The sequence below is a fragment of the Notolepis coatsorum genome (genome assembly GCF_963971535.1).
Source record: "Notolepis coatsorum genome assembly, chromosome: 11".
In the NCBI taxonomy this organism is placed as follows: domain Eukaryota; kingdom Metazoa; phylum Chordata; class Actinopteri; order Aulopiformes; family Paralepididae; genus Notolepis; species Notolepis coatsorum.
Genome location: NC_140175.1, coordinates 62,773,709 through 62,791,653, shown reverse-complemented (window position 1 = coordinate 62,791,653; position 17,945 = coordinate 62,773,709). Strand labels below are relative to the sequence as shown.

Here is a 17,945-nt window from a genome sequence, read left to right as displayed (position 1 = left end):
AAAATTGTACATTGGACTATTGACAAAACCATACTAGGTAAATGACTGTACATTGGAGGGGGTTGGGTTAGGATATTTACAGGGGCCAGTGTTGAATTGCAGTCTCCCGTAGGTGTCCCTTGAGGGAGGTTTTGAAAGTGGGTAGTGATCCACATTCCTTTACAGCTTTGGGTAGGGCGTTCCACATTGATGTGGCATAATTGCGAAACGTGTTTAGTCCCTTATTTGAGCCGAATCTGGGTTTAACATGATTTGTGGAGCTCCCTCTGGTGTTGTGATCGTGGTATTCACTGACCTTTGGGAAGTATTTTGACATGTACATGGGTACCTTGGTCGTGTAGTGTATCTTGTAGACCAGTCCCATTGCAAGTTGCTGTACTCTGTCGTCTACTCTAAGCCATCCTAGGTTGTCAAAGTGGGCAGGGGTGAGGTGGGTTCTAGGAGTCAGGTCAAGCAGTAGTCTGACTAGTTTGTTTTGAGATGTTTGTAATTTGGTTTTCAGTGCCTTTGAGGTGCTTTGGTACCATGAGGTGCAAGCATAGTCGTAGTACCCTTGAATGAGTGCTCCTGCCAGAGTCTTCAGGGTATTCTTGTTTACCAGAGAGGAGATCCGGTACAAGAATCGAGTTCGTTGGTTGACCTTTTTTATTACATTGGATGCCATTTTGTCACAGGAAAGATTAGCCTCTAGGATGGAACCCAGGTAGGTAATTTCATCTTTCCTTGTTTTGCCCATGTGTAATGATAGTTTGTTGTCGGCGAGCCATATGCAGATTTTGCCTAGTTCCGAGCTGAGGGTTTTTTCAACCTGTAACTTGTTCTTGTCAGAGACCAGCAGGGCTGAGTTGTCCGCAAACAGGAACAAGTTGCAGTCACAAGCTGACAACATGTCATTTGCATAAATTAGGAACAGTAGCGGTCCTAGTATGCTTCCTTGTGGAACACCACAGCTCACTGTGAGGGGGGGGGGGGATAGGGTACCGTTTACCTCCACCATCTGTTCTCTCCCCTCCAGGTAGGATTGTATCCAGCTCACTGATAGACTATCAAAACCAATTGCTTTTAGCTTGTCAATCAGAATGGTGTGATTGACAGTGTCGAAGGCCTTTTGTAGGTCCAGCATGACCATGCCGCAGTATTTGCCCGCGTCCACCTCTTGCTTGATGTGGAGTGGGATGTTCTGAAGCCAGATTGGAATTCGTAGATTAGATTTTTTTCCGCTAGGTACTTTTCGACCTGTTCGTATACAATTTTGTCCATGACTTTCGAGAGCACATGGAACAAACTGATGCTGACACAGAAGCAGGAAGTGAGCAAGGTATAAACAATGCAACTGGTAGTTTAGACAGTGAGCAAAATACAGAGAATGAACAACAATTCAGCGACAGGGAAGCCAATACAAGTGAAGCGATCGATCCACCAAACACTTTGAGTAGCATAACTCAAACTGAAATGGCGCATAGGCCTAATGCCCATAATAATCCTGTCCCTTCTGCAGGTGTGAGTTTAAAAACAGGACAGACTGTAACATATATGAACAGAGGTGACAATACTCTACTTAAAGCAAGAGTCTTAGGGAGATCAGGCAAGGCTACAGGGAAATATAAAACCTGGTATAACATGCAACATAGAATGATGGTAGTTGTTGTGAAGGGCCAGATTAAACCGAATATATATATTTATTTATATATATATATTTAATTGTATTTGTATATTCTCTAATATTCCCTGATATCCCTTGTATATTCCTTGTACAATATGCATTGAATATCCATTCTAGCCTACTGAACATCCCATAATAGTCTCCATTCTACTATTGGTCGAGACCTTGGTGCCAGGCTGCCATACCCCCCAGACCCAGTTCAAACGTACCGCTCAACATGTACGAACAAGTCCTAGTTCCGCGTAGGAATCTGGCTACCGCACCACTAATGGTACTATTTGTTCATAGTGCGTATATATACTGCGCTACTAAAGTAGGACTTCCTTTTTAGTCCAGTTTCTTACCCTCCAATAGAGTGACAGACGTAAAGCCTCCCCGCGACGCCACGTGTGGGAGTAAGGCCAAGTTCGGCCTACCATCGGTATTGAGACATCGTGTATATTAATATTTGAATAGTCATATTTGGCACTATATCGTCGAGTTGGACGTAGTCTATTAAGCTAATAATAGTCTATTCATATGTAGTGCTTCGTGCGGTGAGAATACAATCGTAGTCAGTACCCCCATCGTTTCGGGTAGAACTGGCTGCTTATCCAGGGTGGCCGACCCCATGTGAGGCTGCACCCGAGGAGCCCCAGAGCCGACGAGCGAGTGGACCTGCATACCGGATTATTCTACCGACGACAGCCCGCCTTCCCAGGCACGGATTATGCTTTGTATACAGTGATTATTCTATGGATAAAGACCAACACTGCCGTGTGTTGGAAACCCCCCCCCCCGGAGAGGACGACAGGTGAGGAGACGCTCTACACGACGAGGTCGCTTCACGTCTCTCCATCGTGGACCGGAGGAAGCCGGCCCACAGAGAGTCCAACTGCTTTCATCTGTGGATCGAGGATCGCTGAGGCACCGAGCCGCACAACCGTGGGTTCTCCCAGGATACCCTCGGCCAGACGGATACAGCCAGACTCTACCCCCCCCCCCCTTCTCCAGTTGTCTTACAAGCGACCGGAATTCCCCCCTAGTGTATCCAGTTCTATAATCATTAAAGTATCATTGCTATTATTCCTTAAATATTCCAGGTTGTATATTTACCGCCTGCGCCACCAGAGATTGGACGTTCTCTATTGATATACCAACGAATACTCATTTGCCATAAAAGTGCATCCTATTTCAAATCATAAATGTAATTAAGTGATTGCTCTACATACCTTTTGCTATGTATTAATTATTATTAAACGCAGACTTTCGACTTGGTACATTTGTGTTGGATCGTTTCATCTACGTGGGAGTGTTTACCATAATTATTTATGCCTAGTACTGGGTGGCCAGAGTCTAAAGTACAAGAGGTAGTGGTAGTAAGTATCATATCTAACAATACAGTCAGGGAATTGTACCCCTCAGTTACAATTGGTCCTTCGAGCCGGAGGGTAATTAGTGTAATATTAATATAGTGTTATTAATATTGAAATGGCCTATGATGAACACTCCACGAAACGATCCTCCAACGCCCGCAGCGCGAACGACGGCTCCCTCAGTACTTAGAGGCTTACGCTGTCAGTCAACAACCTAGTCTTCTACTAACAGTAAACGCGGTAAAACTAGAAAGTAAAAGTATGTCTAACCCCAACGCCCAGACTACCCCGACCATAGAGGCCCCTACGGGTTCTAATGTAACTGACCAAGCTCACGGTGGGGACCAGTGGGAACCAGACATGACTTCACACCCCGCCAGTACTGAAGAAGTAGTCCCCGATGAGTCCCGGGAGGAATACAACGCTACCGAGAGAGAACTCGGCACGGGAGAAGACGGGGAGAGCACCGTGGAGATAGAGCTCCAAGGCTCTGCAAGGAGTACCCCGAGGGAAGGCTCCCCTATACAACCGCCTTCTCCCAGCGAGGCAGAGAGGACCCTACAGCAGGCCTTCCTCATCAGCCTGAACGCCGCTGCTGAACGCGACCGACTGCAGATCCAGCAGCAGAGCGAAGAAGAGCATATACGTCTAGAAATAAGACGCATTCAGATGGAAGAGAATGTGGCCCGAGACCGAGCAGACAGCCAGCGAGCAGCTGCTGGTGCTCTACGGGACGCAGAGCGCGACAGACAGCAAGCGCAACTAATAGAACAGCTGATCAGACGGACAACACCCTCTCCCTCCGCCAGAGGCTCCAGGAACTCGTCTAGACACACCTCCAGGGCGGCATCCCCTAGCCGAGTAAACAACCCTGAACTTGACCAACAGACGAGGTCTATACCCCCCACAGACCACCTCCCCCCACCGGTCCAAGCGAGACCTAGCAACCGGGAAGGAGCAGCATATCCTGTGGAGAGGCTAAACCAGAGACTACAAGCACTGGATGACCTAACTGAAGACGAAGAGGAAGAGGAGGAGAACCGCGCCCGACGACAGCACAGTACTCTACCGGACCAGGAGGTCCGGTACAGCCCAGGCTATACTCCCGCGGAGCTGCGCTACAGACCCCCGACTCTATACACGGGTGAGCACGACGCACGACCCGCACCGAGGAACAGCACCTGGACAAGCGGGCCATGGTACACTGCCGGTACCAGCCCATACCAAGGAGTGGGAGGAGACTCGCCTAGGAGGCCTCTCCCCCAACGTTCGCCGATGTATCCACAGTCAGCGTCATACATTGGCACGCCTATGGTACCCGACTTCACCCAAGAGAACCGGGCCCAGTATACAGAACTCCGCATGTGTCTGGAGACCATGTTGGTGGATGTATTGGATGAACGCCATAAATACGCCATCCTACTGAAGCACTTAAAGGTACCCCGCGCACATAATATAGCGCTCGCCTACGCGACTTCCACCACCCCATACACAGCAGCGCTGGTAGCATTGGACCAGAGGTATGGGCGCATATGGGATTACGTGATCCAGGAGATCCGACACATCGACCGCTTACCCCCAGCAATAGACAATCGAGCACTGGACGACCTGTCCATCAGAGTGCAGTCCCTGGTAGGGATGTTGGGAGCGCAGAGAGAGAAGGGGAGGCATGAACTTTACGCCAACTCAAATGTGGAAAGGATCTTGGAGAAGCTGCCGCCCGCTCGACAGGAGCGTTTTAGGCGGCAGAGAGACCACCGAGACCCGAATGGCCCCGAACCGAACCTCCTCGATCTAGCAGACTTCCTGGCGAGAGAAGTCAGCAGCCTACGGCTAGATACATTCGGACGGAGCACCCCTGGCTCCAGAGAAGGAACCAGACGACTAAATGATGGAAGAAGATCGGTGACTGTGATGCACCAATCGGAGTCAGTACCGAGCAGCAGGAGCCACAGTACCCCCTCCAGAACGGAGAAGTGGAAGATAGTGTGCCCCTACTGTGAGAAAGAACACTGGCTAGCGCAATGTGACTCCTTCCCCAAGCTGAACGCGGAGGAAGCAAGTCAATGGATAAAGTCCAACAAGCGCTGTTTTCGCTGTGCACGCTCACACATGGCAGCCGAATGCCGCTTAAAGAAAAGGTGCACCAAGTGCGATGGAGCCCATCTGGACATACTTCACGACAGTAACAGACGGCGCCCTTCACCCGCACCATCCAGCAGCAAAGCGAGCGTCATGTACATCGATCCCGCCAGCAGCAGTGGAGCCCGAGTACTCCTAAAAGTAGTGCGTGTGACACTAAGCTACCAGAATAAAGTCCTGGACACTTACGCCGTCCTCGATGACGGGTCAGAGAAGACCCTTCTGCTCGCCTCCGCTGCGGCCCAGCTAGGGCTGCGGGGAAGCGAAACCCAAATGACAATTCGGACAATAAGACGAGATTTGAAGACGATAAAGGGCGAGAATGTCTCATTCTCTATCGCAGCAAGCGGCCAGCCTGAGCGACGGTACCAGATTACAGACGCTTTCACCAGCCAAGAAATAGGACTGTCGCGGTACACATACCCCGTCGCCAAGCTGATGGAGAAATATGCACATCTGCGCAAGTTACCGATCCCGCTCATAGACAATGCTATGCCGACCCTGTTGATAGGCTCCGACCATGCAGACCTCATTGTCCCGATAGACCGGGTTCATACCGGACCCCGAGGCTGTCCTGCAGCAGTCGAGACCCGTTTGGGATGGACTCTCCAAGGCCCGCTCGCCAAATCTCTCAACCGAAGTACAGCCACTAGATGTCTCCACTCCCGAGTCACAGAGGGAGAAACCGCACTCCTGCAACACGTAGAGCGGCTATGGACCTTGGAACAAATGCCCTTTAAGAACGGAAAGAAAGACATTCGCTCTAAAGATGACATTTACGCCATTCACCTCCTCGAGACAGGGACCAAGAGAGTCCCGGTCAACGGCGTGTTGAGATACGCCACGCCACTCCTGCGGCGAGAAGGAATGCCTACTTTCCACGCCAAGACAGACGCCACAGAACGGTACCTGCTGAACACGGAGCGGCGCTTAGCCAAGAACCCCGCCCAAGAGAGTGTATACCGCGCCGAGATTGAGAAGCTCATCACAGCGGGACACGTCACAAAGATGGACATTAAAGAGGCTGACCAGACCACTGAATCGTGGTACGTGCCTCACCACAAGGTCCATCACAACGGTAAAGACCGCATAGTATTTAACTGCAGCTACCAGATCGGATCCCAAAATCTGAATAAAGAGTTACTGCCCGGTCCCACACTCGGCCCCTCCCTACTCTGCGTTCTACTCCGCTTCCGCCAGGAAAAGGTGGCCATCAGCGGGGACATTAAAGGAATGTTCCTGCAGGTGAGATTAGTAGAGGAGGACAAGCCCCTGTTACGGTTCCTATGGAGAGAGAAGCCAGGAGATGAGCACCCAGCCATCTACCAATGGGAAGTCCTCCCCTTCGGAACGACGTGCAGCCCCTGCTGTGCTACATTTGCACTACAGAAACATGTAGCAGAGGACCCAGCAGCGGACGAAGAGGTCCGACACAGCGTAAAGAACAGCTTCTACGTAGACAACTGTCTACAAAGCCTTTCAACCCAGGAAGAAGCCGAGGCTCTCCTGATTAAACTCCGCGCCTCATTGATCAAAGGCGGCTTTGATCTCAGGCAGTGGGCCAGCAGCGATCCGCAAGTACTGCGCAGCCTCTCCTCCGAGGACAAGGCAGCCAGCAGCGAGACCTGGATGGCTACAATCCCGGGAGAAGCCCAGGAGATGACCCTGGGATTGGTGTGGCGATTCAAAACAGATTCGCTTCACTACAGACACAAGCCCCTGACTACGGAGCAGGGAAGGCCGGCGGCGGCGCCGACCACCAGACGGAGTGTGTACACAACACTCGCCCGACAATATGACCCGCTAGGATGTATTCTACCGTACACCACCAGGGCAAAAATGATTGTACGAGCATTGTGGGACAAGGACCAGGGCTGGGACGACCCCATTCCCGCACACCTTGCATCCACCTGGAGAGAGTGGGAGATGGAGCTCCACTCACTCCCAGGCGTTAATATGCGCCGAAGCTACTTCCCACCCACGGTGAGGCCAGAGACATGTAAAATGGACTTACACGTCTTCAGTGACGCCTCAGAGGTCGCATACGGATCAGTAGCCTACTTGCGGGCCCAAGAAGAGGGGGGAGAGATCTACACAGCATTTGTCCTCGCCCGCTCGAGAATAGCCCCACGCAAGCAACAATCTATCCCACGTCTAGAGCTCTGCGCAGCCCTAGCCGGAGCGCACCTAGCCACGCTCATCCAACGTGAGCTCACCATACCGGTGTCTAGAACAATCCTGTGGTCAGATTCCACGACAGTACTCGCCTGGATCAAATCGGACTCATGCAAGTACAAAGTCTTCGTGGGAGTCAGAGTCACCGAGATTCAAGACTTAACCGAAGAGTTAACCGGAGAAACAGAGTGGCGCTACGTTGATACAAAACAGAACCCAGCTGACGTCATCACCCGGGGAATGCCCCTAGATGACCTCACCCGTCGCAATGTCTACAGTGACGGCCCAGCATTCCTAAAGCTCCCGGAAGGAGAGTGGCCCACGCCTATCCCGAGGGAAGCCAGTCAAGAGGAGGCTGAGAATAAGAAACCTATGTTCTGTGGATTGAGCACTGTTATCTCCGCAGACCCCAACATAGATGATTGCACTACCATAGAGAGTGCACAACAAAGGACATTCCTGCGGCACCACCCGGAGTGTAAGTCCCCCGCTGAAATGTCAGCAGCTAACTACGAGGAAGCAGAATTGCTTCTACTGCAGCGAGCCCAGAGAGACTCGTTCCCCGATGAATTGGCCTGTCTACAGGGAGGAAAGCCCGTCCCATCCGACAGCAGATTAATTCATCTGGCCCCCGAGAGCGACGCTCATACCCTCATCAGAGTGGGTGGTCGCCTATGCAGAGCCCCCAATCTACCGGATGACATTAAATACCCGATCGTATTGAACAGCCGACACAAGGTCACAGAGCTGATTATAAAGAAATACGATGAGGATGTACATCACGCAGGAGCAGAAAGAGTCTTCGCGGAGATCAGACGTCGTTACTGGATCCTACAAGGCAGAGAGGCGGTACGACGCTTCCAGCGAACATGTCTAGACTGCCGCAAGTGGCGCGCGCAGCCCAGCATACCAAGGATGGCTGACCTTCCTCCATGTCGCCTCCGAATCGGTGACAAGCCATTCCACTCAACGGGTATGGACTGTTTTGGCCCGCTGCACATAAAGAAAGGAAGAGGAACCGAGAAGCGGTGGGGTATTGTATTCAAATGCATGACCACCAGAGCGATACACATCGAGCTTCTCCCGACCATGAGCACAGACTCATTCCTTATGGCCTTCCGTAGATTCACATCACGGAAAGGAAGACCGTCTACACTATTGTCCGATCATGGGACAAACTTCAAAGGCGGCGAAAGAGAGCTGAGAGAGAGCTTCCAAGCTATGGGCCCAGAACTTAAGACCCACCTCGCTCCAGCACAGATTGACTTCCAATTCAACCCCCCAAACGCACCCCACTTCGGTGGTACTTGGGAACGGGAAGTGCGTTCCATAAAGACAGCCCTGTACGCAGTACTTGGGGCCCAGACTGTGGCGGAAGAAGTCCTAATGACAGTCCTCACGGAGATTGAGGGAGTATTGAACTCTAAGCCCCTCGGCTACGTCTCCAGCGATGTGGCGGATATCGACCCAGTTACCCCCAACACACTCCTGATGGGGCGGCTAGATCCCGCGTTACCCCAGACAATGTACCGGCCTGAAGAAGCGAACGGCCGACGAATGTGGAGGTACAGCCAAGTATTAGCCGACAAGTTTTGGAGCAGTTTCCTACTGCACTACCTACCGTCTCTACAGACCCGCCAGAAGTGGGTAAAGGAGAGAGACAATTTGACAGAAGGAACAGTCGTCATGATTATTGATCAATCACTGCCCAGAGCTATGTGGCCGGCCGGCCGCGTAAGCAAAGTGATCACCGGTGCCGACGGCAAGGTCCGAGCAGCTGAAGTGCTTGTCCAGAGTCGCACTTACACCCGTCCCGTGGCGAGGCTCATAGAACTGCCCCGACTCCCAGACACAATCGATGATGACCATGACCCTATAACCCTATGACTTTGTGAAGTTGACTGACCCCTACAGCAAACCCTTATGTGTAAATAGACAACGCGATTAATCTGTCTCTGCTTAACTGATTAGGTCTGGGACCAATCAGGGGGTGGCTGTTGTGAAGGGCCAGATTAAACCGAATATATATATTTATTTATATATATATATTTAATTGTATTTGTATATTCTCTAATATTCCCTGATATCCCTTGTATATTCCTTGTACAATATGCATTGAATATCCATTCTAGCCTACTGAACATCCCATAATAGTCTCCATTCTACTATTGGTCGAGACCTTGGTGCCAGGCTGCCATACCCCCCAGACCCAGTTCAAACGTACCGCTCAACATGTACGAACAAGTCCTAGTTCCGCGTAGGAATCTGGCTACCGCACCACTAATGGTACTATTTGTTCATAGTGCGTATATATACTGCGCTACTAAAGTAGGACTTCCTTTTTAGTCCAGTTTCTTACCCTCCAATAGAGTGACAGACGTAAAGCCTCCCCGCGACGCCACGTGTGGGAGTAAGGCCAAGTTCGGCCTACCATCGGTATTGAGACATCGTGTATATTAATATTTGAATAGTCATATTTGGCACTATATCGTCGAGTTGGACGTAGTCTATTAAGCTAATAATAGTCTATTCATATGTAGTGCTTCGTGCGGTGAGAATACTATCGTAGTCAGTACCCCCATCGTTTCGGGTAGAACTGGCTGCTTATCCAGGGTGGCCGACCCCATGTGAGGCTGCACCCGAGGAGCCCCAGAGCCGACGAGCGAGTGGACCTGCATACCGGATTATTCTACCGACGACAGCCCGCCTTCCCAGGCACGGATTATGCTTTGTATACAGTGATTATTCTATGGATAAAGACCAACACTGCCGTGTGTTGGAAACCCCCCCCCCGGAGAGGACGACAGGTGAGGAGACGCTCTACACGACGAGGTCGCTTCACGTCTCTCCATCGTGGACCGGAGGAAGCCGGCCCACAGAGAGTCCAACTGCTTTCATCTGTGGATCGAGGATCGCTGAGGCACCGAGCCGCACAACCGTGGGTTCTCCCAGGATACCCTCGGCCAGACGGATACAGCCAGACTCTACCCCCCCCCCCCCTTCTCCAGTTGTCTTACAAGCGACCGGAATTCCCCCCTAGTGTATCCAGTTCTATAATCATTAAAGTATCATTGCTATTATTCCTTAAATATTCCAGGTTGTATATTTACCGCCTGCGCCACCAGAGATTGGACGTTCTCTATTGATATACCAACGAATACTCATTTGCCATAAAAGTGCATCCTATTTCAAATCATAAATGTAATTAAGTGATTGCTCTACATACCTTTTGCTATGTATTAATTATTATTAAACGCAGACTTTCGACTTGGTACATTTGTGTTGGATCGTTTCATCTACGTGGGAGTGTTTACCATAATTATTTATGCCTAGTACTGGGTGGCCAGAGTCTAAAGTACAAGAGGTAGTGGTAGTAAGTATCATATCTAACAATACAGTCAGGGAATTGTACCCCTCAGTTACAGTAGTGATGGGCAAAAGGAATCTATTGATATCTCACAGGTTGATAATCTCAACATTGAAACAGAAGACAGAGAAGCTGATGTACTTGTAACCAAAGACATCTCTTTCGATGCAACTAAACAAGAAATAAAGAACTGGCACAATAATAATGTATTTGAGGAAGTTGAAGATGCAGGGCAGAAATGCATTTCCACCAGATGGGTTTGAGTTACCGAAAGATTCCCCCACATGTGCCACAGATTCACTTAGACTTATGTTATCAGTGATATGTCAAAACCAGTGGGAAGTCCATTCTATGGACATCAAATCTGCATTCTTGCAGGGTATTGAGCTATCCAGGGATATTTATATCCGCCCCCTCTAGAGGCAGAATGTCAACATGTTGTATGGAAACTAAAGAAATGTGTATTATGGTCTTGCAGATGCATCACTATATTGGTACAACAAAGTGAAGGAAATCATGCTGAGTACTGGGGGTAGAGTGTCACAGGTGGATCCGGCCGTCTTTTACTGGTTGGATGAGCAATGTAAGGTCACTGGGGTGCTTGCATGTCATGTAGATGATTTTCTTTGGGCAGGCTCATCAATCTTTTCATCTAATGTGATCCCCCAACTGCAGTCTGCATTCAAGGTTGGGCGTGAGGAGCATGAAAAGTTCTCCTATGTAGGTATGGATTTTGTAACTGTTAACGGTCAAGTTCAGGTACATCAACAAAGTTATATCGAGAACCTGGAGTCTATTCCCATACAAGCAAGTCGGGCCACACAGAGAAATGAACCCCTCAACGAAACTGAGAGAGAGCAGCTACGATCAAAAATAGGACAGATCCTATGGGTTGCTAAACAGACAAGACCTGATGTAATGTTTGATTCATGTTGTTTGGCTTCTAATATAAAAGGGGCAACAGTACAGTCTGTTCATGATGCAAATAAGATAATCCGTAAGCTAAAGTCTGAAAAGGTGACACTCAGATTTCAACATCTGGGAAACAGTGATGTTTTGAACTTGATAGTTTTCAGTGATGCTTCATTTGGAAATCTCCCAGACGGAGGTACACAGGGAGGTACTTTTATAACACTTATGGGAGAAAGAGGGAAGTTTTCCCCCCTCTGTTGGCATTCAAAGAAAATCAGACGTGTGGTTCGCAGTACCCTTGCAGGGGAAACTCTTGCCATGTCAGATGGGGTAGACAATGCAATTTTCCTAGCCACACTATTTTTTGACCTCACTACTGGAAATGCTGGACTGAATGCACCCCCTGTAATCTGTGTGACCGATAACCACTCTCTGTTCGATGCGCTCAAGTCCACAAAACAAGTCACAGAAAAGAGACTCAGGTTGGAAATCAGTAGCATTAAGGAGCTTATTCAGAACAAGAGGATCAAGCAGGTGCGTTGGTCAGACACAAAATCTCAGCTCGCTGACTGACTGTCTCACAAAAAAAGGAGCTTCGGCTCTTGTGCTCTTAAAAGCACTCAGTGAAGGACAATGGGATCTGGTTTAAAGTGTCTGTTGAAATGGAACATTGAAAACACCTTTGTTTATGTATTTGTTTCTCAAATGTTTCCCTAATTTATGTTGACTACTCAGGGAATTTAAACATTTTTATTTTAAGTCACTGTATGATTGTTTTATGATTTATGCAAGGTAATGTTATTTTTGTTTTGTTTATTTCTTTAAAAAGATAGAATGAGATTGTTAACATGTAATCTTTTTGCGTCTATACTACTGGCCATACGGTAGTCTAGGTTGCTCTCTTGAGGCTGTGAAACGCATGCGCAGTTTGTCTGTGTCGACCACGAGTGTGAGGTCCACTGTTTGTTAATGGCTCTGTATTGGTGTTTGCAAGTTGATAAAATAAACCAAGTTAACAGAAGATAAACATCGTGTTTATTTATAGTAGACTAACACTGAGGGTAGTAGGGTTTGTAGCTTCTCTTTTAACCCTTTCTCTGCCACGCTTATATCCATCCTTATACCATCCTCTGCCAGCTCTATTTGTCTATGGAGATGTTCCCCTTCTTTGCAGGGCTATAACTTTTTAAATTGTATTGCTAAATTGACATTACTATGGCCCATTCAACGTCAAGTATCTATCGTTTAGGATGTAGCAACGTTCTACTTTTTCATTCACATATTCATACTAAAATACGGTCTAAAGTATAAATATGTTTTTATCGTTTTCTGCAGCATTCTGCAGAACGTGAGTTATAGCCCTAAATACATAATATTAGATCATCAAATGTAGTTTGATACCGATTGACGTCAGATAAAAAATTTCAATTGTACAAGGTCCTACACGTCATGCCTCATCATCTGCTGGTGACCGGGGGGGGGGGGTTAAATCATTTAGTATGGGTGATATGTTGATCGGAGCAGTGTGTATGTATAATAATAATCAAACACGCTGAAACTCGCCGCAGCTTCCTCGTAGCGTTGGGCGATCAGCGTGGAGCAGAAAGTTCGCTATTATGGGATGTCGATCTAGTTGGTCCAGTTCCAGGTTGTATAATACTATATACGTCCAAATCATGTTGTTTATCGAGTTATTGGCAACGGATCGCTATCCAGTGTATCAAGCTGGAGTCCCGCTAGTGATAGCGAGTGGCCGGACGAAATATGGGTGAGCACCACTTCCTGCCGCTCACTTCCGGTTTTGGCGATTCGCCGATCGCCCACCAGATGGTGGTCTTGAACCGTTGGAGAGTTGAGAGGAGATCAACAGAAAGTCTCAAGTCTCCGTGGGTGAAATATGATTGCCATGACAGATTTTTGAAATATTGATCTCAAAGACGCTGTACGACGTCATTGGCAGATTAAGCATGGCGAGCAATGACATCTAAAGTCGTCCTTGGCGATTAAAGGGTTAATTACCTTGTTTCTGCTTCCCTTGCTTCTGCCTCCACCCCCACATTTCCCAGAAGCTTCCGTTGGTCAGATCCAGGCCCTTGTCCCCAGTCTCAGAGGTCTGTCTCTTCTGGCCTGTCAAAGAGCCATCCACCACACTGGCTTTCTCAAACTCCGGCAGCAGGTTGCACACTGGAGACACAGAGGTCTTCTTCTCTGCTTTTAGGGAGGGTGTACATTGTGGGCTGTCTGCTGGATCTGTCCCTCTGTTAGGAATTGATGAATATTGTAGTTTCAGTATAAAATGATGAATATTGTAGTTTCAGTATGAAATTATTAATATTGTAGTTGCAGTATGAATTGATTAATATTGTAGTTGCAGTAGCAGTATGAATTGATGAATATTGTAATTGTAGTATGAATTGATGAATATTGTAGTTGTGATATGAATTGATGAATATTGTAGTTGCAGTATGAATATTGTAGTTGTGATATGAATTGATGAATATTATAGTTGCAGTAGCAAATTGTAGCAATTGATGAATATTGTAGTTTCAGTATGAATTGATGAATATTGTAGTTGCAGTAGCAGTATGAATTGATGAATATTGTAGTTGCAGTATGAATTGATGAATATTGTAGTTGCAGTATGAATTGATGAATACTGTAGTTGTGGTATGAATTGTGATACATGTAGACAGATCTATTTCTATATCCATTATTTTTCAGCTCACAGATTTATCTTAAAGCTGCAATAATTATTTTCTGAACCATGCATCCAATCAACTTCACATTCAATACTTGGGCCGTCAGCAATACACCCACCAAGTGTGAAGTCGATCGGATGAACGGTTCTCTCGAGATATGTGAAGGACTGGAACATTATGGCTCTTTAAACTTATGATGCTGATACAGAGCCACCTATTGGCCAAATGGCACAAAATGTGTCACACTGTATGTCCACGAAATATGGTTGCAATAGTACAAAGAGATATACTTTTTTTGTAAAACGAATAATAAAAGGCTGTAGTACTATTTTACTATTTCCTTTTTAAATAGAATCAGCTTCAGTACAGTGTGACAGTCATATCATCATGAGGTTGTTCCTTCAGATCTACTAACAGCTTCTAATTAACAGTGCGGTCCTACCTGCTGTTGTTGTTGTGTTGGGGAGTCATGCTGTCTTCCTTCCTGTCCAGATGTTCCTCCAGTCTCTTCAGTCCTTCTTCAGTTGACAAGTCAACAAAGCTGTCCAGGAAGTCCCAGTACTCTGTCCAGACATGGCCCATGCCATGAGCAATCTCCCTGTCCAAAATGATGACATTAGAATATACTGAAGAACTAGAATCTTCCATCCATGTAGAAGCCTTGTGTTTCCAAAATGTCAACTTTTGATTGATTTGGTTGATTTTCTATTTCACAACCATATATTTTGGAATTTACAATAGACCACTAGGTGTGGGTCAGAAGATGTAGAGTGGCGGGGTCTTTGAATCCAGCCATACGCTATGCTGCCTTGAAAACGACTCACTTAGTGCCCTCTCTAAATTGGTTGGCGCGGCTAAACCCTCAACCTGTCTGTTTGACCCTCTTCCAGCAACTCTCATCAAAAAACTCTAGGCCCTGCCCTACTCAATATCTTCAACACCTCCTTGTCTACTGGCGTGGTGCTCCTGGCCTTTAAATCAGCCGTCATTAAACCACTACTTAAAAAACCGAACCTCGACCCTCTAATCTTGAAAAATTACAGACCCATCTCCAATCTTCCGTTCCTATCCAAAGTGTTAGAACGGATCGTCGCAACGCAACTTACTGACCATATTTATCAAACAATAATCTTAATTAGGGATGCTCGATATTGTCTTTTTTACCGATACCGATACCGATATTGTCCAACTCTTAATTTCCGATACCGATATCAACCGATATCACATTTTAATGCCAATATCGGTAGGCCGATAATATCGGACATAATTTCTATAGAAATGTAAAAAAAATAAAATAAAAATAAAATAATTTGAAAACCGATACCGATATTTTCCGATATCACATTTGAATGCCGATATCGGCCGATAATATCGGACATCCCGAATCTTAATGAATCTTTTCAATCTGGCTTTAGAGCCTTACACTCCACCGAAATGGCAGTTACCAAAGTCACAAATGACTTACTGCTCTCTCTTGACTCAAACCTTCTGTGCTCTTATTGCTTGATCTCAGTGCAGCCTTTGACACTATCGATCACTCGATTCTTCTACAGTAGGTCGGCTTGAGAATCATGTTGGCATTCGGGGTCACGCACTTGCTTGGTTTAAATCTTATTTAACTGATAGAACACACTGCATGGTCTATAATGATTTAACATCTGAGACCATCCCAGTGCAATGTGGTGTCCCACAAGGCTCTGTCCTGGGCCCTTTGCTATTTTCGATTTACATGCTACCCCTCGGCAATATCATACGCAAATTTGGCATAAAATTTCATTTTACGCTGATGACACCCAATTATATATACCTATTAAGCCAAATGATTCCTCCCAATTACAAAACCTTGAGGCCTGCTTGCTTGCCGTCAAAAAGTGGATGTCGCAAAACTTTCTACTCCTTAACACTTTCAATGCCCAAAACGTGATAAGACGTTTTATCAGCCCAATGCCTGAATGCCCACGACGACAATTATCGTTGAATTTTTTTATTAGCGATCTGAATTCATATTTCATCAACCGAGTCTCCCGTTGGTATGCAGCCCCTGTAGGAGCTCAGATGTGAAAAAACCGCCCCCTATCGTCTCCCAGATGGTAATGCACCCTTTTGGAATGGACTCAATGAAAATGGATGAGAAAAGAAAAATCCGGAATCCACATTTTACTTCTCAGGCATGTAACCCGAGCTGATCGGATTCATTGTGGAGCCTCAGAACAACGTGGAATACATATATGTACAGTATGTAGCGTTGGATCAATAAAAGCGATCGATTTTTGGAATGGCAATCAGGAATTGGAATGATCTTTTTGGAGAACATCTGATCTGAGGTAAGGAATCTACTTTACAAGTCTTGGGATAATCAGAGTTGTATTCGCTGAGATCTCAGCGTTCGCCCTGTGTGTGTGTGTGTGTGTGTGTGTGTGTGTGGGTGGGCGATCGCTTTGAGGAAATCAGAGAATCGATTTTTCAGATCGCCTATATAGCATGCATACGTACACATATACTATCGATAATCTAGCGTTTATTTGAAAACGATTCATAAATAGGCCAAAAAATTACAGCGTTTTTGTGTATTCTAGAACAGTGGTTCTCAACTGGTCTAGCCTCGGGACCCAACATTTTCCTTAGTCATTAAAGGTGCTATGCATTATAAATGTCATTTTTCAGTCTCTAGCATTGTATTATAGTAATAGGAGTTCGTATCAATGTGTTTTTGGGCCTAAATACTATATTGGCGAATTCCTCAGCTACAGCCCATCCCCTCTTTGCCTCTAGTAAATCAGGTCATGTTGATTTGACGACCTGGTGCACGTCACAGGGCGCTGTTTATAGCGCACGGTGATGTGATTGGCTCTGTGGTTTTAGTAATGCCCGCCTCCATTCTTGCTACCTGCAGGGTGGAAGGTTTGTCCAGAAGATCACTAATCAGCTGAAGCCTGATGCGGTTCCCTCGGTCTTCGACAGACAGACCGGCGTTAGCTCTCGGGACTCGGGAGCGATCGCTAGCTACTTAGCACCAGCCGGGGCCGGCGTTAGCAACCGGGAGCGTCGTTGAGCATTCAGCCTGCTGGCTACCTAGATCCACTTCAACCAGCGTCGCGGAGCATTCAGCCTGCTGGCTACACAGCTTGTCGGTGTGCTAATAGCCTCTGCAAGCTAACGGTAGCTGGCTAAACAGCTTGTCGGTGTGCTGGAGCCTCTGCAAGCTAACGTTAGCTGGCTACACAGCTTGTCGGTGTGCTGGAGCCTCTGCAAGCTAACGGTAGCTGGCTCCAGGCTATTAGCACATCGACAAGCTGCTGGAGCTCCCGACGCTCGGCTGGTTGAAGTGGATCTAGGTAGCCAGCAGGCTGAATGCTCCGCAACGCTCCCGGTTGCTATCATGTGCAGGTCCTCTTCTCAGACCTGTGTGGCAAAGCACTGCACACGCATCATGCAAGCTACACATCGCTGCATGTTGATCAATGGTGGCCCACTCGGTGCATCACAGTGGGCTACTATTGTGCTAACAACAACCGCGGTGTCCGGCTTGTCGGCCGGCATGAGTGCTCGATTTGGGGTGGTTCTCTCCTCCTTGTGTGCCCCCGTTCTCGCGGGTGTCCTGCCGGGGAGCTTGTGGACGCGACAACAGCGGC

The 17,945-nt window shown here is 47.5% G+C and overlaps 1 protein-coding gene across 1 annotated transcript in view; it reads right to left on the bottom strand.

Moving 5' to 3' along the window:
* Window positions 1-17,945, bottom strand: part of LOC311236677 (ankyrin repeat and LEM domain-containing protein 2-like) — a 79,090-nt gene that overhangs the window by 15,451 nt on the left and 45,694 nt on the right. Inside the window, exons 11-12 of the mRNA XM_084324393.1 lie at window positions 14,756-14,911; window positions 13,634-13,872 (exon numbers count right to left, since the gene is read on the bottom strand). Of these exons, the coding sequence (XP_084180519.1) occupies window positions 13,634-13,872; window positions 14,756-14,911 (395 nt within the window). The remainder of the gene's footprint in view (window positions 1-13,633; window positions 13,873-14,755; window positions 14,912-17,945) is intronic.